At 36.2% G+C, this 26,665-nt stretch overlaps 1 protein-coding gene and 1 long non-coding RNA gene across 3 annotated transcripts; one reads left to right on the forward strand and one right to left on the reverse strand.

Moving 5' to 3' along the window:
- Nucleotides 1–1,715: 1,715 nt before the first annotated feature.
- On the reverse strand, nucleotides 1,716–25,908 carry LOC120210940 (protein FAM91A1-like). The gene is made up of 10 exons (XM_039209583.1): nucleotides 25,628–25,908; nucleotides 24,854–24,971; nucleotides 24,434–24,530; nucleotides 24,143–24,249; nucleotides 11,182–11,304; nucleotides 10,892–11,045; nucleotides 10,256–10,316; nucleotides 9,783–10,165; nucleotides 2,065–3,691; nucleotides 1,716–1,983 (listed from the first exon to the last, which is right to left on the reverse strand). Exons 1-10 carry the CDS (start codon nucleotides 25,768–25,770, stop codon nucleotides 1,761–1,763), a joined length of 3,036 nt encoding a protein of 1,011 aa, XP_039065514.1. The 5' UTR covers nucleotides 25,771–25,908; the 3' UTR covers nucleotides 1,716–1,760.
- Nucleotides 4,054–9,035, forward strand: LOC120210941. 2 transcript variants are annotated; one of them, XR_005524541.1, is made up of 3 exons: nucleotides 4,054–4,361; nucleotides 4,442–4,541; nucleotides 8,849–9,035. It is a non-coding gene; the product is annotated as an uncharacterized LOC120210941 (long non-coding RNA). The 2 variants fall into 2 exon arrangements; XR_005524542.1 differs by having other exon boundaries at nucleotides 4,442–4,528.
- Nucleotides 25,909–26,665: the final 757 nt, after the last annotated feature.

The raw sequence follows: 26,665 nt of genomic DNA on the forward strand, positions 1-26,665 counted from the left end.
AGGATATATGAATAACCCATCATACATAACTATCAAACACAATAGACGATCGTCATACATAAGTAACTATGGTGTCCTCATTGTTTCTCTAGTGTAAAACAAGAGAATAAGTCTTATGAAATCTTATCACATAAGATTATAATGATTACGATACATATCACGTTATCATTACTGAGTCTCCATTATCGAGTTGTCACTTTAGAGTTAAACATCTCATCTCATGTCATTAATCACCTCATTATTACTCATTCATATTATTATTCAAGTATCATTAATCTTCTCATTCTTAATAAATTATAACATTTTTTGGCTTCTCACTCAAGTCTCACATCATTATTCAATCACTTTGCAACTCAAACTCTTACCAACACAAGTTATTTCATTTACGTAGTCCATAAGGGTAATTTAGTAATTTTAACCATCTATGGATATTTTAGTCATTTCTTAAACTCTCAAGACAAAAGCTCGATCTCAATCACCATTAAACTCCTCACTCCCAACTTTAATTGTAATCTTCAATGAGTGTGAGTCGAGATAACCTACCTATCAATGTGGAGGGACCAAAGGTTGAAAGAAGATACCAAAGTCTTTGCTGAAGGATTGAGGGAATCAAAGTCGAGGCAAATTAAGACGGGTAGGACGAGGTTCCTACGACTGAGTTGTACACAATGACAAGGTAGAATGTCGTGTTACATAGAGGCAAAAGCTTGGTCAAACAGTTCATATGGGGGGCCACAACAAGCAAGGCACTGATGAGTATCCAGGGTAATTAAGTCTAAGAACGTTCCAGTGGAACGATGAGGGCATCACTGTATTCAGTGGGAGAGAATATCATGTTCCGCAAATTTAGGTTCAAGACGTGTGCTTAAATATCCATAAAAAATGTTTTGTATAAAATATTGGACTTGCCTAGACCACTATACTAGGCTTGACATTAGAGGATAAAACATATTTTTTAATTGTTTAATTTAGGAAGATAATTACTTAAATTAAAGGAATAATTTAGATAATGTTTGATTTTAATTTGAATTCTTTAGATAAGATAAGAAATTTGTTAGGTGAGATTCGATCTTAATCTTCGATGTAATTTAATTTAGACCATTGGATGTAGGGGACTTTCACTATAAATAAAGAGGCTCACAACGTCATTTGTACTCACTTGATTAATTCTATTCTTTCAGAGTAATATAATTCAGGTATTTACTCTAAGTTCTCTATTGTCACTTTGCTTCTCAGTCTCATTGTGCTTTGTTGGCTCTCTTGGTGACTTGAATAGCCCTGATAGTGTTAGTGTTACGCTTCCACGTATTATTCAACCCTAAAGGGTTTATTTTTCTCTTGGTGAATTTAAAGTCTCATAAGAACGTGGTGAACGTTTATTTAAGCGCTCATTCAACCAAAAAAACATCTAAGGCCACATGAACCAGTTAGTCGGAACTCTAATCCCGTAACAATAACATGAAGTTGAAATTAGTATTATATTCATTTAATGCTAAACCGGATTGATTAACAAAATTTTACCAAAATCAAAGTGAAAAGGGGATTCTATAATAAATACAAAAGAATTAGCGTAAGATTATGAAGAAGTCGTCGTCTTATATATAACATTTGATGCTAAAACTGTTTCTACATTTTCCGGGGGGGGGGGAAGACAATGAAAAAAATGAAACTATCTTGTAGCTTGTAAAAATCGAGTGTCTTGAAGCCGCCAATATACGGACGACAAATATTCAAATCATAAACTTCTCATATTCACCTGTTTAATTAAATGCAAAAGACGTTGAGGCTGCAGCTGCCTCTGCTATTAATGAAATCGGCTGGCCGGCCTGCAGGCTAGCCGCGATATCGAAGGGATTCAACTCTGCACCATCAAAAATAAGGTTAACACCAGGAAGGATTACTTCATTGCTGTCAGATTCATCGAGATCGACTTTTGGTGCAGTTACTTGGGAAGGATCTTCAACAGGAGCCACGGCATATGACCTGTAGATATATTTCAACGCCACCACAAAATAAGCACAACCGAATACGCATGAGAAGAAAAAGGAGAGTGCTTTGACAGACCTAAGAATGCTACCATCAAAGCTCAAAAATTCGGTCCGACTACGGTGCCGATGGGCTAGTTTAAGTCTTTGTTGCTCACTAGATGCTCCAGAAATGGGAGAAGGGTTCACCATTGAATTCCACTTTCCACTACCAGGATGGTTGGTGATATACTCTGAATCCTTGGAGCCATCCATTTGCTGCTGATCCTTTAGGTAGAGAAGTTTTGCTGCAGGACCGGTTGCTTGATACTCTGCACAAAACTCACGCAACTTTCTATGAGTCCTTTGCATTGATTCATGATGCTGAGTAAGTGAATCTGCTTGAAGCAACCCGGACGTGACAATCCTTTCACATATATTATTGCAGAGTTTAGGGTTGAAAAGTGGGATCCCAAACTCAATAGTCAGTGGAACCCATTCATACTTCTGGTCGGGAACAAAATTATCCGATTTGGTTTCTTTAAAAAGTTTTAGTAAGCGAATGTAACCAACCGTCCGTAACTCTATCCTCTGAGCCAAAGCTGTTACTATATCATTCAATTTCAAATGTTCCTTTGCAGATAGCCCTAGCTTGTCCCCAACATGAGCAACTGAGCCATTGGAGTTCGTAATGGGCAAGGGTATGTCAACAGTAACAACTTTTCCAGAACCATCAAGGTCATATCTGCTGAAGGGCTGCACTATAACAGCAGAAAATTTGAGAATCGAATTCAAACAGTATAAAAGTATGCTTCCATTAACTAAATCTCCTTCAGACTGTTCATTCGAGCTTCCAATTACTGAACCATCCCACGACCATATAAGGGCCTTTTCACAACCGGCTAATGGTGCAGGTAACATTCGTAGACATAGTCCTTTCATCAGAACAACCGATAAAGGTCCACTAGCCACTGTTGAATATAGCACCAATTTCATCCAAGGTGTCATTGATGAGTGAGAGGGAGGACCAAAATGAATAGGACCTGCAGGTCCAGGAAGAACACATGAATGTGGAAGAGGAATAATAGATAGAATAATATCATAGTCACGAAGAAATAACCGATCTAAGGTTGCCTTTGGCAGAGAAGCCAAGCTTTCACAGCGGAGGATATCCACTCGATATTTCTTTCTCTTCCTTGGAGTTCCTTTTCCTACGTCAGATCCTTCCGTATGTATTGCTTTCCCACCATTATGGACATTAATTTTCAGGTCAGACTTGGAAACCTCACTCGAGAACTTACCATCTTCTGATAGGGTAGCAGATTCATCATCACCGGCGGTTTCAAGTGCAGAGTTATCAAAAAGAGAATCTTCCTGTGAAGTTTCTAAGTTATTGTTACCAGTAACGTTTTGTTCAGCTTCATTAGAAGAAGATTGCTCCGATAATTCAGTCAATGACACGTCAGCTACTGCACTAGACTCATCATAGCCTGAAGTCGGCATTCTTATTCTATCAACAACTTCCGTAGCTCTAGTATCAGCAGCAACACCACCAGATAGTAGACACTCCAAGACACAACGAAGACTATACGCATGATTTGCAAATTCTTGCAACACTCCCTCAAATTTTGTACCCTCCAACGTGCTTAGGTCTTTACAAAGATCTGCAATGCTAGCATGGCCTAGTTTCCCTGCTTCATATAACGTCACAGCATGAGATTTCAACCCTGCAAAAATTGCAGTGAGAGGACATATAAATTATGTTAGAGAAGAGGAAACAACAAGTACATGTAGATGCAGAGAACAATCAACAGTGATAAATTATTACATGCAACACAGATGCCTGTTGTAATGGTTTTGGGACGAACAAGAGAGAAGACGAGAGAAGAGAGAAAAGAGAAACAGGTTTCAAAAGAAGAAAATCTTTCATTCAGCAATTTCATGAGTAATCCCTTGCAGTTCATTGTTTATTTCTTTACATGGTACTGATTTCTCTAAATTAAGCCAGCTGGCAGTCCAGTACAAAACAATCTAACTGCCTGCGTTGGTATCCTTCTCATCCTTCTTGGGCTCCACATTTGGGATTCCCTCCATTCTCCCACACATGCTGAAATCGAGCTCCTTGGTCTAATTTCACCTGTGCCTCTCACGTCCCCCCTTTCCTGATACAAATCCCTAATTCAGCAGATGAAATCCCTAAACCCTCTTTGCCAACCCCCAATTCCTTCCCGTCAATTCTTCCTTCTCCCCCTACTACCGTGACATTACCCCGCCCTTGAAAGGATCCTTGACCCCAAGGATCGAATGCAGGAAACCGAGTCTGGAGAACTGTAAAATCTTCCCAAGAGTCGTGGGTTTCATCAAGATTTGTCCAACGCACAAGCAACTGAGTAACATGTTTGTCTTAATGTTTGATTATTCTTCGATCCAAAATCTTCAAGGGTAGACTTTGAACTGACCGTGTGTGTCAACCGTAGGTGGAGTGAGAGTTGGAACAACCCTATCCCCGAGTTTCTTCTTCAACAAACTGACGTGAAAAACGGGATGTATATGGCAATCAGCTGGTAAGTCCAAGCGGTAAGCAACTTCCCCTATCTTTTCCAGTATCTTATATGGCCCATAGTACTTTGGTGCTAACTAGATATTCTTCTTTACTGCCAAGGAAATTTGTCGATGTGGTTGGATCTTCAGTTAAGCCTCTTCGCCTACTGTAAATTATTATTCAGATCGATGTTTATCTGCTTGTTGTTTTATTCTGTGTTGGGCCTGTTGTAATTGTTCTTTCACGATCAATCTTAACTCCTCACAATCCTTCAGCATGTTATTAACACTCTTGATTTGTGATTCTGATAGCCAAGCCATAGTCGGGGGTTTATAGCCATAAAGGGCTTCGGAAAGGGTTATTTTCATCAAGTATGATAAGTGGTATTGTACCACCACTCATTGTGAGGTAGCCACCTTGCCATCGGTTAGGTTTTAGGAAACACAACCCCCGTAGGTACTGTTCTAGGCACTGATAGACCCGTTCGGTTTGACCATCCATTTCTGGGTGGTAAGGTTTGCCATACAAAGTGGTTGTTCCCAATTGCCTCATTAACTACTTCCAAAAGCTGCTAGTAAAGGTTTTGTCACGGTCAAAAATAGCTGTAGTGGGCTATCCATGGAGTTTATAAACAATATCAAGATATAGTTTGGTAACCTCCAAGGCTGTATAGGGATGTGACAGGGCCATGAAATGGGCATACTTAGTAAATTTTTCGACGACAACTAGGATGCAACTCTTGTTCAAGGACTTACGCAACCCCTCGATGAAGTCCATTGTGACTACCTCCCTAGCTTGATTAAAAATTGGTAGAGGTTGTAGAAGACATGGCTTGGCCACATGTTCTACTTTGATTCGTTGACAAATGCCACAGTGCTGAGCATAGGTATTTACTATAGATTTCAATCGTGGCCAATAGAAATAACTCTTCACCCGCTGATAAGTAGCTTGTGTTCCCGAATGTCCACCCTGTGGTGAGTCATGTAGTGTCTGCAGAATGTGTAATCGGAAGCTCCCAGTTTCTCCAATGTAAACTCCGTTGCAGCATCTCAAAATACCTCTAGAATATTTCCACTTTGCATCAACATTAGGGGTAATTGAAAGTGTAAAAATCCACTCAGTAGCTAAAGGATCATTTTTATACCCACCTTCGATATCACTCACCCAATTAGGAACAATGGATGTCACCGTCATATCATAAGTAACATGTTCTTCAAACTGATGTGAGAGTCCATCAACCACAATGTTTGATTTCCCCTTTCGGTACTTGATTATATAATTAAATCAAAGTAATTTAGTTAACCCTCGCTTCTAAATTATTGTTGTGAGTTTTTTCTCTAAGAGAAATTTTAGGGTTTCATGCTCTGTCTTAACTACAAAGGGCCCGCTTCCAGGTAATGCCTCCACTTCGATACTGCTAATAAAATAGCCAAGTATTCGGGTTCATAGATTGTCAAATTAGCATGCCTAAGACTTAAGGATTTACTCAAGTAAGCAAGTGGTCGCTCATCTTGAGATAAAACCTTACCAATCCCTTTCAAATTTGCATCAGTTTCCAAATAAAAAACATTAGAAAAATCGGGTTAAGGCCAATGCTGGAGCAATACATATAGCTTCTTTCAACTGATGAAAGGCAGCTATTCCTTTAGGTGACCATCTGAATATTTCCTTCTTCAACATTTGAGTTAAGGGTCGACTGCTCTGTCCATAGCCTTTGATAAACTATCTGTAATACCCCATGAGTCCTAAAAAACCTCGAAGGGATTTTAGGTTTTTAGGTAAAGGCCATTGTTTCATTGCAAGGACCTTAGCAGGACCAGAGGACACCCCCGAAGCTGAAATAATGTGCCCTAAATCGTCCAACTGAGTTTGGCCAAAAAAAAACATTTGGACCTCTTTGCATAAAGTTGATTGTCTTTTAAAGTTTGTAAAACCACCCTTAAATAGTCACTATGGTTCGATAATGTAGGGCTCTACACCAAATATCATCAAAGAAAACTAGCACAAACTTTTGAAGATAGGGGTTAAATAAATCATTCATGAGGGATTGGAAAGTAGTAGGAGCGTTAGTAAGGCCGAAAGGCATTACCTTAAACTCGAAGTGCCTATGGTGTGTTCGGAAAGCTGTTTTATAGATGTCTTTTGGTGCAATCCGAATCTGCCAGTACCCGGATCGTAAGTCCATTTTTTAAAATATATAATGTCCCATGCAGTTCATCCATGAGATCTTCAACAACAGGAATTGGGAATTTGTTTTTGATGGTCTGGTTATTAAGCTGACGGTAGTCCACAAAAAATCATCAAGTACTGTCTTTTTGTGAACCAATAGTCATGGAGAGGCAAATGGACTCTTACTAGCTTGAATAATGGAGGCAACCAACATGTTTGAAATTTGTGTTTCAACCTCATTCTTCTGGTGATGAGGAAATTTGTAATGGTGTAGGTTGATTGGTGTGGAACCCAGTATAAGTGGAATATTGTGATCATTAAGTCTAGGCGGAGGAAGGACTTAGGTTCATCAAAAACCACACTAAATTCCTTGACCAGAGGTTGTAATTCCTCTGGAATAAAAGAGGTAGAACTCTCGACAGCCACCGAATAGAATTCCCCAAGAAGATTAGAATCCTTAGCTAGCATCTTTTGGATTTGCGATTTTGTTACCGCTTGTAGATTTAATGAGCTTTTCTGACCTTGAATGACAATCAACTGACCTTCATTCTCGAAAGTCAAAGTAATATTTTTAAAGTTCATCAAAATCGGGCTGAAACACTTCATCCAATATAACCATATCACTTCTCCCAAGAATCAAAACTCTAAAATAGTGAGTAAAATATTGATCGTGCATACTTTAAGTAACCTGATTGGATTTAGCAGAGTTAATAAATTTTCTCCATTAGCAACCGTGATAGACAGGGGATGTGTAGTCACCAATTCAACACCTTTCTTAGCTAAGCAATGAGTGAGGAAACTGTGGGTACTCCCACTATCAATTATAATACTCAAGGGTTTCCCTTTTAACATCCCTTGAATGCACAATGTGTTATGCCCGGTACTGCCAGTCAATACATTAACAGAAATTTCCAAGGTTTCTTCGGGTTGCTGGTCAAAATTCTCAAGCTCCTAGTTTTGTATTCTCTCTTCTTCAGTACTAAGATCTTTCTCCATTAAGTGCAATTGACACTGAATGTATTGGTGACAAGGGAAATTTTTTTCCCTAAACTTAAAACATAGGTTGTTCAAGCGTCTGTAATCAATGAGGTTTTGTTGTTTTTGTGGGTTGGGAGGGTGGGTTTTAGGTGAAGATGGTGTCTGTATTGGTCTGGAAAATGTGGTCTGGGTTGGGTGGGTTGGTTTTTTAAAGCTGGGCTTCTTCATCCTAGTTTCGAACTCAATGGATATCTCATAAAGCTTGGCTTGCCTACATGCTTCTGACAATACTCTAGGGTTGAATGCCTTAACCTTGTGCATGATGTCCTCTTTCAAGCTACTGATAAAGAGAGAGACAAAAAATTCTTCTCCCAAAGTAGGGTTCTGTAACAGTATATAAGGTTGAAGCTTCTCGAATCTTTCTTAGTATTTCATCAATTGTACCCTTTTGCATTAATTTATTGTATTCATCAATGATGTCTAGAAAGGATTTATCATTGAATCGGTGACAAATATCAGCTTCAACTTCATTCCACTGCACTCTGTGTTTTTGTAAAATATATCCATCGAACCACGTTTCGGCCTTTCTCCCAAGTGCATTACAGCCATCTCAACTTTCTCCTCATCTGAAATTCCATAAAAATGAAAAAAAAACTTGCGGCATTTTTGAATCCAACCCTTAGCATTAACCCCTTCAAAAATAGGCAACTCCTCCCTTGGTCTTGGTACCATGGCTCCCAAACTACTAAAGGAACCTCCTTATCCTTTGCTTTCCTCCACACATGTTCCTTGAATCCCTCTATTTGCACTAGTATCTCCAACAATCAGGTCTATCATTTGGTTTTACTGGTTCTTTTGAATTTCATCAGGTTTCGTTTTAAGTATCTTCGGTTCATTTGGTTGGTAAGAAAAATGTGACTTCTCATTAATCACAGTCATAGTTACAGGTTTTTTGCCACTATTTTTAGAGGGTTCAAGTGTTCTTACTTGGTCACTGTCTGAGTTGTTTGGCTCTTGCCCTTAACCCCTTCCTGTCAGAATACCCAAAATCTGCTTGACATAACCTTGGTTGGTATTCATCCTGGACTGCCAGGGTGTTCATTCTGTTATCTGGTGCTTCCCACCACTTGGGAGGATTCATTTTGTCATTCGTCGACCAACATAGCTAATTCTTCAAGTTTTTTCTGTATTGCAGAGACCTCGGGAAATTCTACCATTGGAGGATTCCTCTTTGGCATACCCGATCATCAGTTGCCGGGAATGATTGTTCTAGATAACAATTGTAATGATTTTAGTATGAACAAGAGAGAAGACGAGAGAAGAGAGAAAAGAGAAATAGGTTTCAGAAGAAGAAAATCTGTCATTCAGCAATTTCATTAGTAATACCTTGCAGTACAGTGTTTTATTTCTTTATTGGTATTGATTTCTCTAAATTAATCCAATTGACAGTCCTGTACAAAACAATCTAACTGCCTGCGTTGGTATCATCTTATCCTTCTTGGGCTCCACAATTGGGCTTCCCTCCATTCTCCCACATGTTGAAATTGAGCTCCTTGGTCTAATTTCATTAGTAATTTCATTAGTAATTTCATTAGTAATCCCTTGCAGTACAGTGTTTTATTTCTTTATTGGTATTGATTTCTCTAAATTAATCCAATTGGCAGTCCTGTACAAAACAATCTAACTGCCTGCGTTGGTATCATCTTATCCTTCTTGGGCTCCACAATTGGGCTTCCCTCCATTCTCCCACATGTTGAAATTGAGCTCCTTGGTTTAATTTCACCCGTGCCTCTCACGTGCCCCCTTTCGTGATACAATCCCTAATTCAGCAGATGAAATCCCTAACCCCTCTTTGCTAATCCCCAATTCCTTCCCGTCAATTCACCCTTCTCCCCTACTATCGTGACACCTGTCTAATCATCATCACGTGCAAACTAGAATGACATGAATGTGTGTATTCCTCCCCTATGATACCAGTATCATAGAATAACAAATACTTCAAAATTCAATCTAAGTTGATAATTCGCTTATTTTGCATTAATGGTTATGATGCCCAACAGGAGAACGCTATCTGGGATTGCGACATAAAAACTAGGCATTTGAAAGGGTGAAAATAAAAGGTAACCAACCTGGTGAAACAGAGCCCATCATAAGATAAGATGTTATGTTAGCATCAACAACAAAAGCAACCCGAGCATCACAAGAACGTGACGCATAGTTTTCTGTCCCCCAAAAATCTCCTTGAAGAGCAATGTCACCACCATCAATAGACACATTTGCTGAGGTTGAACTACGACGAGAGGATCCTTCTTCATCTGTTAGGGTGACACCATGAGGTACCATTGTGTTTTCTTGAAGAACATATGCTGGGTCAATTACTTTTTGTGCCCATCCCAAGCGGCAAACAAAAGATGCAGCAGCCTGCAGTATCCTAAGATCCGCCTGTAAAGTTGATGCCAACTCTGCAATAGTAGCATGCTCACTTGAAACAACAAAAACTGCATATAGCAACCTGAACAGAGCAGTTACTAGAATTAAGAAAATCCAAGTTACATTGCTGTTAAAGGACACAGAATGACCAAAATATCAAAGAGTAACTTACTCCTCGATAGGATCCTCATAAGATTGCTCCTTGTTTGAAATGAATCCTTCAAGTCTAAAAACTGAACTACAATAGTATTAATAACTTGATTCAAAAACAAAAAAGGACTCAAATAGAGGCGGCCAAGTACCTTGCCATTCCGTTTAAAAATTCAAAACACATTTAAGCAGAAGAAACATACATAAAACTAAACACTAGAGAACTTGCAATAAAATAAACAGCTACACATAAAACATCCTAAAGAAAAAAAAATAGAGAAAAAGGCAGAGTCTATGTTAAGTGTCATATTTTTAGGGAAACATTACAGAGATCCCAAGCAGAATGCTTGGATGTGGCTTCGGGAGAGATCGATTAAAAGACATGGTTTCAATAAAATCTTGAGTTTGAAGATGAAAATAGTAGAGAAACGCAAAATAAAATCCAACTTTCTAAGAAAGCTAATATTTAATATTCATGTTTATTAGGCATAAAAGATACTCATAAAAATAAAAAAAAATGCATAAAAAGTAAATAATAAGAGTGAGTTTATTTAGGCCCTTGTAGTGTATAGTACTTTCAAATTTAATTATTTGAAGAGCTAAAGACATAAATGTAGAGATCCTACGTTGGCAGAGAGTACGAAAGCAAACAGCTAACCTTTAATACGGTCATCTGGATATACAGGAACTTCAAAATAGACTAATCCCCGTCGATAAAGAGCTTTTATAATGTCAGGATCAAAATGAACAAATGCATTAGCTTCTTCCCTGCAGATTTTATTTACCATCGCTTTTTCGTCTTCTGAAAGTTTCTATAAAATAAACAAAGAAATGTGAAGATGCATATTAGACTACCAAAGACAATTAGATTAACTGAACAGGAATAATATCAAGCTGAACTGATGACACTCTTTAGATAGTAAGACAAAGAACCGTCAGGAACCTCACCTTAAACTCTTCCACTGTAAACTTAACAAGACAAATACACCACCAAGGTTCAATGGAAAAGTCCACAGGTTGGGTAGGTAATAATTCTTTTGCAATCGACTTGTTTAGCTTCCACATGATTTTCTGGATAGCTCCATATAAGTAACCAACAAGTAAGATGATAAAACAGGTAATATATATATATAATCTAGTTTGCATAATATAGGAAAACTTTTCCATAAAAAATTTACGGGGTCAATCGTTTGGCCTATATGGAAAAATCATCAAACATATCTGTCACAAGTATAACAACCCGAGATGAAAAGAAAATAAAAATAAAATATTTTATGAATAATCGAAAAAATTAGTATAGAAATAAATACACATTTTTGAGAAACAACTTATTAGAAATGAGTTGAGGCATGTAGCTATGCAGTTTCCTTAAGACAAATTTTTTACCACTCTTATGGTGCTTGAGATCGTTGGTCGTCTGTCTCACAGGATACCACCATAACTAGATGATCAATTATAGTTGCACTGTTAAAGAGATCACGAGCTATTCCTTGCCTTTTTCTATCACCAAAAAACTAGAGGAAAAGAAAAGAAAATTCTATTTGAATTGTTTCGACTTGTTTTGAAAATTGTATTTAACCTAGTAGGTTCACACGGTATAGGGATTTCACATTGTGAACAATTTGAAATCTTTGACCTAATGAAGCATTAATGAGAATCAAGCAATCAAGTAATTTTCAAAATTATTGTTTTGATAAAAGGGACCTTTTAATATTTATCAATTTAATTCCAAAACAAATTTTGAAAAGACTATACATTTGGATTAAAATATCCAGAAACCTACAAAGAGCCTGACCAGTTCGGACATTAACGTTATCCACATCGTGCACGTTTGCACTTGTACGAACCAACAGTTGATTCCACATTTTCCTCAACAACGTTTTGATCAATTTCTCATTTAATGCTCCAAAATTATCGATTTTTTCCAACAATCCCACATGAAGGAAATTGATTATTGTATCAAAAACATTGACCCAATGTGGTGAAATTCTACAATCGATAGTTGCATAGGTTAGGTAGATGTCCTCCTTTAAATCTTTCCTTGTGACAGTATATTTACTTTACTGGTTAAACAGTACATGCGATGTCCTTGAACTATTTTTCCGTTTGAGTAAACGATGATATACTTCACACAATTACCTTTTGACAAGAAATTTAATTCTCATATGTACGTCTTTAAAGCCATGAACATTGCCTGGTTTTGCAAGAGTGAAAGAACTATGCCTAATAGTCTCCTTGAAGTGACCCCACTTCACTCTCACATAGGTGACTTATGTTGCTTGGCTCATCGAAGCACACAGTGGCCATTAAAAGTTTTACTTAACCCATATCAATTTGATCATTATTTATATCATAAGAACGAACTTGGGATAAGAAACCCTCATAGTGACCGCACACGATTTATGCAATTAGGTGGGATCTCCAGTCAATTAGGTGGGGATTTCCTTTAACCTTAAAATTTTCCATGGGTCTTGGTCTCATTCTTTTAGATGTTTTTTTTACTTTGATATCGATTTTAACTTTTCAATTAGTGGATTCATAACGTTATCCTTTGATCTTATAAAATTAATAGTGACACCATTTGAGATCAATTGTCTTGGTCTCATTCTTTTAGATGTTTTTTTTTTACTTTGATATCGATTTTAACTTTTCAGTTAGTGGATTCATAACGTTATCCTTTGATCTTATAAAATTAATAGTGACACCATTTGAGATCAGTTGTCTAACGGTATTACATCGATGACGCATATATCTCGATTTATCATTATACATAAAATTGTGTTCTATCAATTTCGTTTGTTTTCAGTATATGAATATTGTGGACACACACTTTGGTCATTTAAGAATATCCTCCAAGAAATTCTAAAGCTATTTAACTTATTCTCCAGACCTGTCTAAAGCTACAAACTTAGATCCCATTGTGGATCTAGTTATAATCGTTTTCTTGAATATCATATATTAAACTAATATCAAAGTATCCTTATAACACAACATGATCTTTGGAATAATGCAATCCATTATCTTGAGCATATCAAAGACATCTAAATTCTCTCACAATTGTTTGTGAATTTGTTTAAATTGTTCATAGTGGAAACAATATATAGTCTAATTCATTTAGACATTTTATGACCCATGAATATTCCATTTGGTTAACGTTTTAACTTTTAATTTTGGAAAAATGTTGACTCGTATTCATTGGATTTCTGGCTATACTGGAAATGTCCTTGCCAAACTTCTTTTGTCCATGTAGTGTGACTTTATCAATAAGAGACCCTAAAAATATGTTAGATTTTGGATGTCCAAAATCATATCTGTTGAAAACATTTTGATATTTCGATATAACAAATAAAGTGTTAAGCAATTTTAAGATTTTATATTCGATTTAAAATATTATATTCGATTCAATTATTTGAATATTTCAAATATTACTCCAAAGTTTTCAAATATCAATTTTACTCATTACTAAATGAAAAATTGAGTTTTATTCTTAAAATATATTTGAAACAATTTTTACAAAGTATTTCAAACCACAATCGAGTCAAAATTGAGATTTCATAAGGGTAGTACCGATACTGCTTATACAATATTGATACCCCCCAAACATTGAATGCCAAAGTGGTACCGATACCCCTATATATAGTAGTACCGTTACCATGGTCAATGGTACCGATACTACCTCTTTGGTTTTGACTCCGAATTTTAACAGAATGCAATGTGGGTACTGATACCATGATTGGTATCGATACTACTTTACATAGTAGTATCGATACCCCTGGACGGTATCGATACTGCAAAGCAGTACCGTTACCCCTTGGCCAGTATCGATACTATTGGATTGCAACAGTCGAAATATTTAAATTTATATCAGGTAGTACCGATACCCCTATTAAGGAGTATCGATACCCATACGCTCCTAGTAGATTTTTCAAGTGGATTTCACACCACAACGACTCTATTGACTCCACCAAGATTTCCAACGTTCAGAATTCATTTGAGGTGTATTTAAATAAGTTCTGAAGCCATTGATGATCAACAATTACACAAGAATTGAGATAGAAATAAGAGAGAAAGCATTAAACTTCAAGTTTGAACAATTCAAGCCAAAATCCTTTCAATATTCATTTTGCTTTCAAGAACACACTTTGTGCTCAATTGTATTTATCTTTGAGTGTTCTTTCTTTGTTTTAGAATTGTGCAAACATTCTACTTTGTGAGGTTTTTCTGTAAGTTTACAAAATTTGTAAGTTTCTCTTTGAGAGAGAGTGTTCTCAAGAATTTGGGGTATAATTCTTGAGGGAGTTGTAAGATTACTAAAGAAAGACAAATTAGTGAATTTGTGAAAAATCCTTAGTGTGGATAGCTAAGGTAGTGGACGTAGACTTTGGTTGAGAAAGTCGAACCACTCTAAATCGCTGTGCAAATATTTTCAATTTTCTGTTAAAGCTTCCACCAAAATTTTAATTACCAATTCACCCCCTTTTAGTTATTTCATCAGATCGATTAACTCAACAATTGGTATCAGAGCTACAATCATTTGAAGGTTTACCACCTCTTGAGTAGATTCGGGAAGAGTTTAATTAATATTCAAGTCATCAGTGGCCTCTACATTAAACTTCGACTTCGTTCTTGATTCTCAGCCCGTCAACTAGCCTCTTTTTTTCAATGGATCTAACTATGTCTATTGGAAGAATAGGATGAAGTTCTTCATTCAAGCTAGTTATATGGGAGCATGGAAAATCATGATGAGAGGATACTTTGAACCATCTATAGATCCAGAAATATGGAGTGAAAAAGAGACGAGATTATTCCAGCTCAACTCAAAAGCTATCCATATTCTTTTATGTGCACTTGGACTAGATGAATACGAGAGAATATCATCTTGTTCAATCGCCAAAGAGATATGGGACAAACTTTAAGTCACGCATGAAGGAACCGACGAGGTAAAAAAACCAAAATGAGTCTTCCTACTCATAGCTATGAAAATTTCAGGATGAAACCAGATTAAGATATCAAAGCTATGACAGATAGATTCTCGGTGACTGTCAATGGCCTCAAGGCATTTGGAGAAATAATCCCCAACGAGAAACTTGTGAGGAAGATAATTGATTCTCTTCCAAAATCTTGGCAATCGAAGAAGATTGCAATTATCAAAGCTAAAGACCTAAAATCTTTAACTCTCGGTGAGCTCATTGGTTCTCTCATCACTCATGAAATGATGATTCAAGATGAGGTAGATCACAAGAAGAAGGACGATACAAAGAAGGAGACAGAGAAAAAGAAGAAAATTAGTGTATGTTTGTAGGAAAATGATCATTGCTTCAATGCATGAAATTCAAGCTCAAATACATGGTACCTTGATAGTGGATGCTCGAGACACATGACCGGAGACAAGAGCCAGTTTACTAAGCTTAACGACAAAAATGGAGGAGTGGTAACCTTTGGTGACAACTCAAAAGGTTACATTGAAGGTATAGGTACTATAGGTAATATCTTTTCCATACAAATAAAAAATATGTTATATGTGAATGGGTTAAAGCATAATCTATTAAGTATTAGTCAATTATGTGACAAAAGATACAATGTCTTATTTGAATCAAATGGTTGTAAAGTTGTTGACATTGCATCTAATCGGATTATGCTTATTGGTCATAGAATAGGAAACATTTATATGATGCATTTAGATTATATTAATATGACTAATTTATGCCTAGTTACCAAGGATGAACATGATATTTGTGGCATAGGAGACTAGGACATACAAGCATAAGTGTTTTGCAAAGACTAAATCAAGGCAATTTAGTAAGAGGCTTTCCAAAACTGAAATTTAATCTTGATAAAATCTGTGATGCATGTACAAAAAGTAAACATAAGAAAGTTTCCTTTAAATCCATTAACGATGTATCAACTAGTAGAGTATTACAATTGATCCATATAGATCTTTTTGGGCCAATTAGAACTACTAGCTTGGGTGGAAAACAATATGTATTTGCATTGGTAGAAGATTGACGATTTTAAGAATAGACAATGGTAAAGTGTATGTATCGAAGGATTTCAATGATTTCTGTAAGGAAGACGGCATCCTTCATCAACTTACTATCCCTCACACTCCTCAACAAAATGGAGTTTGTGAAAAGAGGAATAGAATTGTTTTAAATATGTCAAGACTTATGCTCATTGAAAAGCAACTTCCTAAGTCGTTTTGGGCAGAAGCTATTGCTACCTCGGTGTACTTGTTGAACAGATTAGCAGAAAGACTCCTCTCGAAGCTTTGTCTAGATTTAAGCCATCTATGGAACATCTTAAAATATTTGGCTCAATTTGTTTCAATCATATACCATCCAAGTTGAGGTACAAATTAGATGAAAGGGCCCGAAAAGGGATTTTTATTGGTTATTCCCCTTAATCCAATGGGTATAGGGTCTTCAATTTAGAAACCAAGAATATTATGGTAACGAGAGATATTCCTTTTGATAAAAGTTCTTACTAGAATTGGAAGAAGAATGATGTATAAAAGCATTACATCATACCTTTGATTGAAGAAGATGTTACAATTGATGATGTTGAAAGTGATGAAACTGGAAATGATTTTGCCACGACAAATACAACTGATGTAGAGGCTATTAAAACCAAAACCTTAGTTGATGTCTATGAAAGAAGCAATTTCATCTTTGTTGAACCAAACAGTTTCAGTGAAGCTTCTAAGGTACCAGATTGGATTGATTAATGAAGGAAGAAGTTGCCACAATTGAGAAAAATAATACATGGCTCTTGATTGATCGACCTATTGATAAGAATTTTATAGGCATGAAGTGGGTGTATAGGACCAAGTTCAATCCTGACGGGATTGTGTAAAGCATAAGGCAAGGTTGGTGGTAAAAGGGTATGCACATATAAGTGGAGTTGATTATGGTGACATGTTTGCACCTGTTGCCTGACTCGACACCATCAGACAACTCATTGCTATAACTGGTCATATGGGATGGAGTATATTCCATTTGGATGTAAAGTCTACTTTCTTAAATGGAGAGCTTGAGGATGACATATGTGTGAGTCAACCTGAAGGTTTTGTAGTTGTTGGAAAGGAGCATCAAGTGTACAAGGTCAGGAAACCTTTTTATGGCCTGAGATAGGCACCAATAGCTTGGTATTATAGAATTGATTTCGATTTGTAGAAACTGGGATTTCAAAGGAGGAAGCTACTTTGTATATTAAGAAAAGTGAGAATGTTGATTTGCTTGTTGTTTCTCTTTATGTTGATGATTTGTTGGTAATGAGAAGCAATGTTGAAGTTGTTTCAACATTCAAGTTGAGTATGCAAGAGGAATTTGAGATGTCTAATCTTGACTTGATGAGCTACTTTCTCGGCATGAAAATAAATCAAAATGAGGCTAGTCTCTTTATTTCACATAAAAAAAATATCTTAGATGTTTTAAGAAAATTCAAGTTGGAATCATGCAAAGGTGTTGATTCGTCATTGCCTCTTAACTTGAAACTGTCAAAGAATAATGGTGAGAAACTTAAGGATACTTCTATTTTCGGAAGGTTAGTTGGAAGTTCGCTTTATTCGACAGCAACATGGCCAGATTTGGTGTTTCTTGCAACGTTGCTATCTAGATTCATGAGTTCACAAACTGATGTTCATTTGGGTGTTTCTAAGAGAGTTCTCAGGTATGTGAAAAGCACAATGTGTAAGGGGCTAAATTATTTGAAGACTGATAATGTATTGTTGAATAAATACTCTGACAGTGACTGAGCTACAAGTTTGGATGATATGAAGAGTACATCTGAATGTTTTTAATCTTGGTTCAGGTGCAATCTATTGTAGTTTAAAAAAATTGTGGCTCAATCTGAAGTTGAATACATTATTGCTGTAGCAAATCAAACAATTGGGTTGCAAAATTTTCTTTTTGATCTTGGATTTGAGTAAGAAGGTTCCATTATTCTACTTTGTAACAACAAATGTGGTATAGTAATTGCTGAAAATCTAGTTCAACATGGTAGAACAAAGCACATAAATGTAAAGTTCCATGCAATTCGTGAAGCTGAGAAGAATGTGCAGATTACGCTGGATTTGTTCTTCAGAAATGCAGGTTGGTGATTTGATGACAAAAGCTCTTTCGAGAAATAGAATTCTATTTCTCAAACATGAGCTTCATATTTCCAATATCAATCTCAAGGTGGATTGTTAATGTATTGAGCTTGACATTGGAAGTTAATAATGTTTTTGTACGACAATCGTTATGGTTGTTTATTGGTCGTTTGTGTTTGAGTCCGTTTTAAGTTAAGTGATACTTTTACACTCGGGTTTAATAGCTGTAATTTTCTTTTCAGACATGTTTTGCTTTATAATCATGTTTAAAATGACTTTATTAAAATGAAAGAGAGTATGTTGAAATCTCTTAATCTTGTTTTGACCTTTTGCATTCCCTTCTCTTTGTTTTCTGCTTTTCCTCTCATTTTTTTCTTTCAAGATTGTTTTCTTAGCTTAATTTTAACAGAGGCAAGCCATCATAAAAACTTTTGCTTCTAGATTTTATCGGTGCTTTAAAGTTTTGTGCAAGGTTGGCTCAGTTGCATACCAATTCTAATTGCCACCAAACTATAAGCGTCATTATACGTTCAAGGTCTCTTTACATAAGCCATTTCATGGAGAACAACCTACTATTATGGATGTTCTACCACCTATTCCCGACTTTCAAGTTCTACTCATTCCCTTCGCAATTCATTCTTCACCGCTAAATCATGGTACATAGGAGATTTTGGTTAATTACATGGTCTCGCTGAAGTCAATGTGACTTGGGAAGAGCTAGAGGGCTTCTACATAGCTTATTCCAATTACGAGCTTGAGGAAAAGCTCTTTTTCCATGGAGTGGCTAATGTTGTGGGTGCATTTGTGGGGAAAACTTATGCTCAAAAGGGATGTGCAAGAACTGCGATAGAATATGCTGCTTGATGGCGTCATTTCTCTAAAAGTCATATTATAAATATTGAGACTTTTATTAGAGTTTATTATCTTTATGAGACTTTATTAGTATTTTGCATTCTTAGGAGTCTTTTCCCTAGTTGAGTTGTTTGTTTAGTGTGTCTTTTAGTTAAACATGGTATGTAATCTCTATTCAAAGGGACAATGTGCAATAATAAAATTCAAGTTGAATTTTATTTAAATTTCTTAAGCGGATTATGACTTTCTAAACAAATCTAATGTAACACCCTAATTTAGGGGCTAAATTTTAAGAAATTATAAAATGGTGAATTTAATTGGTATTTTGAAAGAAATGGTGGATTAAATTGTAAAGTTTTAAAGTTGGTAGACCATTTTATAAAGTGTAGAAAATTTAGTGGCTAAACTCATGGTTTACTCATTTTTATTATGAGTTGAATTATAAACCCCCTCCCCGTGCACAGGTTCTCATTTTTCCAGTTTTCCCTTCCCCAACAACCCTCCTTTCAACTCCGATCTACTCGCCGTTCGACCTCCGATCGACGAGCTGAAACTACCATCGTGTTCGTTGTCGAGCGAGGAACAAAACATCTTAAACCTTTCATCATGAATCATCGCCGTTCGTCGTTAATTTCAGTCGGAAGTATCGTCGGTAATAACTCGATTTCAATTGGTTTTTCGTCGATTCACGACGATTCGATGATCCGTTTACGACACCTCCCGCACCATTGTGTTCCTTGCATCGTTTCGAGTCTACCGGTGTCATCCTTGGTCTCCGTCGAAGGCGGCGCGTGAGGAGGTGAAGCGGTCAAAGTTTCCGATTCGTTGAAATCGAGCTCTCCGCCGTACAAAAATTTGAACCGAGCTTTGTAAGTATCTCGAAATCGCTTAAAATAATTTTTAGGAATTTGTCCGGGAATTTTCCGATATCAGGGCACTGTTCACGCGACTCCACGCGCCGCCACTGCGCGTGGGGAAGGAAAAAGTGATTGGTTTGACCGGTTTTGGAACTATTTTGACTAGTTTGACCGGTTACAACCCGACCCGTTGACCCGACCCGACCCGTTGACCGTTGACCGACGTTGACCGCTATTGACCAAAACTTTGATCGAATTTGATCGGGCATTAAACGACCTTTGACTTTGATCGAGAATACCGTTCTTGACATTTTTCAACGTTCCAAATTCGATTCCGCAGTCCGTTTTTTGAAATTCGAACCTGAAGGCCTCAAAATTTCTGGTCAAACACGTTGACTTTGATTTTGACCAAAAATTCCAAATTTTTGAAAAGTCATATTTTATGCTTTCGACGTCCTGAATCCGAATCCGAAGTCCGTTTCGCCAAATTCGAACCCGGTAAGCTGTTTTCACTGATTTATCATCCAATTCGATTCGTTTTTCAGAATTAAGCTTCGTTTTTGATATAATTTCTGTTGGTATGGATCCGAGGAAATATTGGAAGATGATTTCAAGATCGAGGGCGTTCGAATGGAATTTAATGGTCGATCAGTATGACACAGAAATCGAGGTAATACTCTACTACCTCTTTAAGCTTTATGGAACATGTTGATATTGATAAATGTATGAACAAGATAATGTTGGTCACTTTGGTGGAGTTGAATAATTTATACACTCGATATGAATGTGGTAGAAATTCTGTAACTGATTACGGATCGAATGACTAATATAGGAGATTGAGGAATTGTTAGAATTAAATTACAAGTTTGTGATTAGTGATAAAAATATTGATGTGTATAAGAAATGCTAGTTTCACTTGGAAATTATGGATAACTAGTTTTTAATCCTAGGAGGGTTTATGAATGATACTAGAAGTCTGTTAAGAGAATCGTTTCAAGATCAGAGAGTGTTCAAGAAAACAATTAATCATAAGATCTCTAAATTATATTATTTTCGTTAAGAGCTAATATCGAAATTATCTGGTTAAGAAATTATGAAAATACCCTTGAGAGGTAAAATAGTTTAACCCTAAATGAAAAAGTACTTTGAGTATTTATACTTAACTCGATTAAGTACGAATTTAATTGTTAAGATCCTATCTTTGTACAGAAAAATTCATGATATTCCGTTTGTAAGATATGAGAAGGCACTTGACCCGAAAATCTCCGAGAAATGAGTAAATACCTAAAGAATAATTTATCGGGGGTATTCTGCTGTCAGAATTATTTGAAAGGACTGAAACAAATGATGAGATTGAATTTAATAGTAAGATCGGACGGAAGGAAAGGATTAAAATACACTGAATCTGTACAATGACCAAAATACCCATGTAATAGAAATAACCCAAAAATACCACCAAGCTCAAGAATGATTGGATATCCTTGAGCTCTGAAATGAATGGAATAAAATTGAACACCAAAATTACCAAAATACCCTTATAACCTATATTAAGTAAATGTCTTGGATTAATTAAGGAATCCAAATAAGCATTGGTGTTGGACTACCTTTAAAAGTTATGGAACACAACTTAAGTGAGTAGATCAACCTTAAAGCTATGTCAATACCTAAATGACATAGATATTACTGGAATGCGTGTTCGTCTTTTCAAGTTTGGCTCGATGATAATTTTGGAAGTATTCAGCTCAACTCAACTCTAGATCACATTCAGTACTAAGAATTGGATATTTGTTCGACAAATCAACAATACTGAACTGAACGAAAGTACAATATGTATGCGAAATTCAAAAAATGTCCGATTTACTCTGGAAAACTCTTAAGTAACCGTGATAGACTTGACTTTTAAATGAAATAAGTAACCTCAATGACTGATGTTTAAATAAGTGATTTGGATGAGTCTGGAATCGTTAACGAACATACATAATGAAATTTTTTTTATGGGTCATGAACTATAAATCAAGCACGTCAGCATTTCATGATATTGTGGAAGCGTGAAAATGAAATAAAGAGCATTGGAACATCTATGGATAAGAATGTTAGGTATAAAAAAATGAATACCCTATAAATACCCTAGAAGGACAAAGAATTGACCAGTCGATAAGCATTAGTTATGGGAATTATTCATATCAAGTAACTCGTTAATCCGATCAATCGACAAAGATTGTAAAATTTCTTAATCATTGTTCTCCCTTATCAGCTCAAATTAGTTAGGTTATATATGAAAATATAAGTAGCTCAGATGTAAAGGATTCTGAATACCCTTTTGATTATGTAGAGCTTCCGAAAAATGTATGAATAAGATATGATCTTGATAAGTCTCAATCTGAATAACTTATGATTTCGTCAGTTATTGAACTCTTCCAATAGTGATTATAAATCTCAACATTCTATCGGTATACTAAAGATCCGTGTTTCTCTGTCTGATAAGATTATTCTGTACTTATGAATAATATCTGTAAACTCTGGTGTATTCCCTACCTACATGAATATTTTATCTGATTTCCAATTTCATTTATGTTATGACATTTGATCTGAAATCTATTTTGGATCCTGACCTGGATTCTGTTCTGATATATGATCTGAATTATGTTTTGTTTTCGGATATCTCCATTTATTGACGATAAATTGTTATTTGGCGGTATTGTTAGAGGTTACAATATATGCAGACTCCTCGACTTTATGCTCGGGGCCTTACTTGGTGTGTTGGTGGGTGTATGGTTCTGGGGAATTTACACATTATGGTGTGTTTGGTTGGAGGGATCACTATGGTTTTTGATAAATGTTTTATGGGAGGGTGTTGTTCGAGGAAGTTATCGTTACCGTTACTGCATGCTCCTCTGCTTTGTGCTCAGGGCCTTACTTGATGTGTTGGTTGTGTATGATTCTGGGGAACCTACACATTATGGTGTGTTTGGTTGGATGGATTAATATGGTTTTTGAATAAAAATATGTTTTGAACTGCCACTGTTTTAAAAGAAAAGATATTTATCTTTTCACTGGTTTTGCGGGAACACACTAGATAGCCTATTCAGATCTCCTGAATTCGGTCATCCGAAATATTTCTCTGAACTGAAAGCTCATTGTCCGTTACTACCTGAAATATCAATAGGATCTCTGCTCAGCATGAAAATCTGTAAATGTTCAGAAACAATAAGGAAATATATATTTTATCTATATCTGCATGTTCTTCAGCATCATCTGGTAGTTCTGTATTACTGAGCTTTCCGAAGCTCACTCTATTACTCAACATTGCAGGTTAAAAGAATCGTACCAGTGCATCTATCGACTTCAGTAAGGGAGTTCTTCCGGCGTTGTTGCAGAGTATGGTACATGTGATTAGGGGGCATGTAATTGTATTTTGATTTATATACGAGTCTGGAAATCTGTTTTATTTTTAAATATAAACAAATGATTTTATAAGTTTATATGTTCTGATAAAAAAGTTTCAAATTTTTCGCTATTTTTACAATGGGTCGTCCAGTGACCCTAATGTGACAACCCAGATCGGATCGGGTTACCCGCATCGATTTGGGGGTTACATCTAACGCCTAGAATTCACTTTGACGGGTTCCGTTTAATAATAAAAGGTCATAATCGTGGAAGAAGAATTGGATTGAAGCATCGCCCAGTGACTCGATCCTCTAGTCAAGACCATAAAATATACCCAAAGACTCGAGGGGAACGATTAGAGCATACCCTGTTTGTAAAACAATCCTATCCTATACTAATGTTGTACAAAATTATACACAATGTTATTAAATTACACAAATTATTATAACTTTGCCAACATTTTGTGCAAATTTTACTAGTATTTAGTGTAATTGAGTATCACACAAAATGCTATCAGACTATACAAACTGTTAGAACTTCGATAACATCTTGTGTAATCCAAGCAAGATAAGGAGTGCTAACTAGTGTGTGTGTGCGCGCGCTTTTGCCTTGGATCACTTGTGAAGGCGTATGTTCAAGGATAAAGGATGAGCAGAAGCAAGCAAAATCATGCGTCCTAATACATAATTACGTGCATGAAAAAGAACAAAATATGATCCATTACCTTAGACTTGCATTGGTTCATGATATCAATAAATTCATTTCTCCCAATTCCAGTAAGTCTCAAGGCATCAGCAGCACTGAAATTCGGGATACTGTCATAAGGTTGCTCTGTCAACAACAAATGCCTATGAATGGTCAGTACCTATATACGAAGGCAATACAGATTCATAAAGAAGCAATGATTGGTGAAAGGTCACTTCTGCCTAGGAAATGGACCTTATTTATCCTGGTGAGTAAGACCAATTACATATAAGGAACTTGCAGGAGAAAACCAATAGATGGTAGCAATTACCATTTCTCATAAGATCGAATATCATATCACAGTAATATCGGAAAGGAGACACCCTCATCACACGGCAAACATACTCAGCAAGGTAGTAAGGGAATAACTGCAATCAAGAAATTACGAAAGTTAACTGCAAAGAACCACTAGAAATTTATCAGGGGGAAAATAAAGGGCAGTCATTTAACATCTTGCACAAATTGCTGCTAACGGCAACAGATTTCATTATGTATTCGGGCAATCAAACTATGAAAGCAATTCTTTATGTTCAGTTCCAAACTTCAAGTTGAAAAAATATACCTTTATTATGCAACAAGAATATTAATCATATGAGAACAAAAGTTTTTCTAACAACATATCATAGAACAGATCATTACCACATGAAATAAATTAAAAGAAAAAGTTAAAAGAACTTGCTTTAACACGCACCGCTAGACTCTTTCGCAAGAAACGCATCATCTCGTCATAATATTCATTTTCTTTACAAACTTTGCAAGCGAAAGAAGTGTTCCATTGGAGCCTTTTCTTGATACAATGGTCAATAATGCTAAATGGAAAAAAAATGAAGGGGTGAGATCATGAATAGAAAACTGATCCATGAACACATAAAAAGATGAGCATTAATTCTAATGAGTAATCAGGATAAATTAAGAGGCATTTCAGTTTCAACCTGGGACCAAAACTAAGCGTGTTTTTAGAAACAATCTAAAACTACAATGTTCATCACTAACAGAGAAAATGAAATGTATGTCGCAACTGCAACTGAAAACTGGTAAAACAACAATATATCGATAACTATTACGATTGAGAAATGTTAGCATCCCAAATCGAAAGAAATGCCAGAAAGAAACATATGCAAAGCCTAATGACTACTTTAAAACAAATTCTGTACTATCACCAAACCATGCACAACTTCTTATTTGGGGAAGACCAACCTCAATTTTTAATAGGAGCACCAACGTGCCTGTTCTAATTTCTAATTATTTCCAGGAACTCTTTCACAGAAATCCCTTACAATAAGGTTAACTAATCCATCAATCATATATACTGAGCATGACAAATGTATTTCATAGTTCAGCGAATTGATCCAAAATTTCTCTCTAGATAAAAAAAAATTGAAGTTGCTCGAATCCAAACTAAACGATCCTTATGAGTACAACATAGAAAGTAAAAGAAAGAGTAAACAGAAAGGACGTAACTAACCTTCTGTGCCATTCATCTTTAGAATTAAAAATGGCTTGAAGCCGTTTGGGCAAATTCTGCCACGGGCATTCTTCCTTAAACGCTCTCAAAAACAACTGTTCCTCGACAGTCGACGGAATATGCTGCATTTTTTTCGAGATCATTCAATCACCTCCCCCTCTGAAAATCAATCGGTCGATTAAACGATCAACTGGCGTGCTACATCATTGGAAAAACAACTTTCGATCCATGAATTAGCATTACGCGTTGGATCGAACCTGGAAGAGAGAGAACAAGAGGGAGATTTGTTCGCAGTGGCAATGGCGGATCGAGCTACAGTTTAATTTATATTTTCGTTTCAATAAATCGGCGTAAAGGAAGATCCAAATCTAAACAACTGAAAGTTGAGAAATGCGAAACGTTAGAATTGCCCCTACTACTACATGCCTGACATGGATGCGGGTGTGGACCTTTTGCATGGATTTGGATTTACGCTATCCACTGTGAATAAGAAGAATAAATAAATGAATACGGTGATTCTATAGGCTTTTCTTTTGTATTGGCCCAAAAGTGGATATTGGCTATTCAGTTAGGCTGATGGCAAACAACTCATTCCTATCTATTGGAACATCTCACAAAATTACATCTACGGGGATTCCCTAATCTCAAACAAGTTCATTAAACGCTGCATGTTAGAGAAGAGATATAGGAGATTTACATTGAATCCATCAAGTGACATCTATTATTAGAAGGAATAAATCTATTCAATTATATCAAACCGTTAAAGGGAGCGTTATCCTCCAACAAGCTTCATGAATGGTTAAAGGGAATGTTATTTTCTCTAGAAGCCATATGTTCGAGCAGCTATATCTGTAAGGTGTGTGTACGTTATTAATGCTTAATAAAGATTCTGAATAGATATTACTTTATAATCTCTTCAAACTATTAAAAAAAGAGATCTATACCGCCAACAACCAATTGGTGTAGTGAGATGAGATACTAGATCCCTTAAACAAAATTAGATGTTAAAATCTTTGCGTTTGCTACTGAATAAACCAG

The sequence above is a fragment of the Hibiscus syriacus genome, unplaced genomic scaffold (assembly GCF_006381635.1).
Source record: "Hibiscus syriacus cultivar Baekdansim isolate YM2019G1 unplaced genomic scaffold, ASM638163v2 tig00109945_pilon, whole genome shotgun sequence".
Classification (NCBI taxonomy): domain Eukaryota; kingdom Viridiplantae; phylum Streptophyta; class Magnoliopsida; order Malvales; family Malvaceae; genus Hibiscus; species Hibiscus syriacus.

Coding starts and splice junctions, on each gene's coding strand:
- LOC120210940 (XM_039209583.1), bottom strand. CDS start 25,770: ATGATCTCGAAAAAAATGCAGCATATTCCGTCGACTGTCGAGGAACAG. Junction 24,531..24,853: donor TCTTGCGAAAGAGTCTAGCG/GTGCGTGTTAAA, acceptor TCTTGATTGCAG/TTATTCCCTTACTACCTTGC. Junction 24,250..24,433: donor ATTCGATCTTATGAGAAATG/GTAATTGCTACC, acceptor TGTTGTTGACAG/AGCAACCTTATGACAGTATC.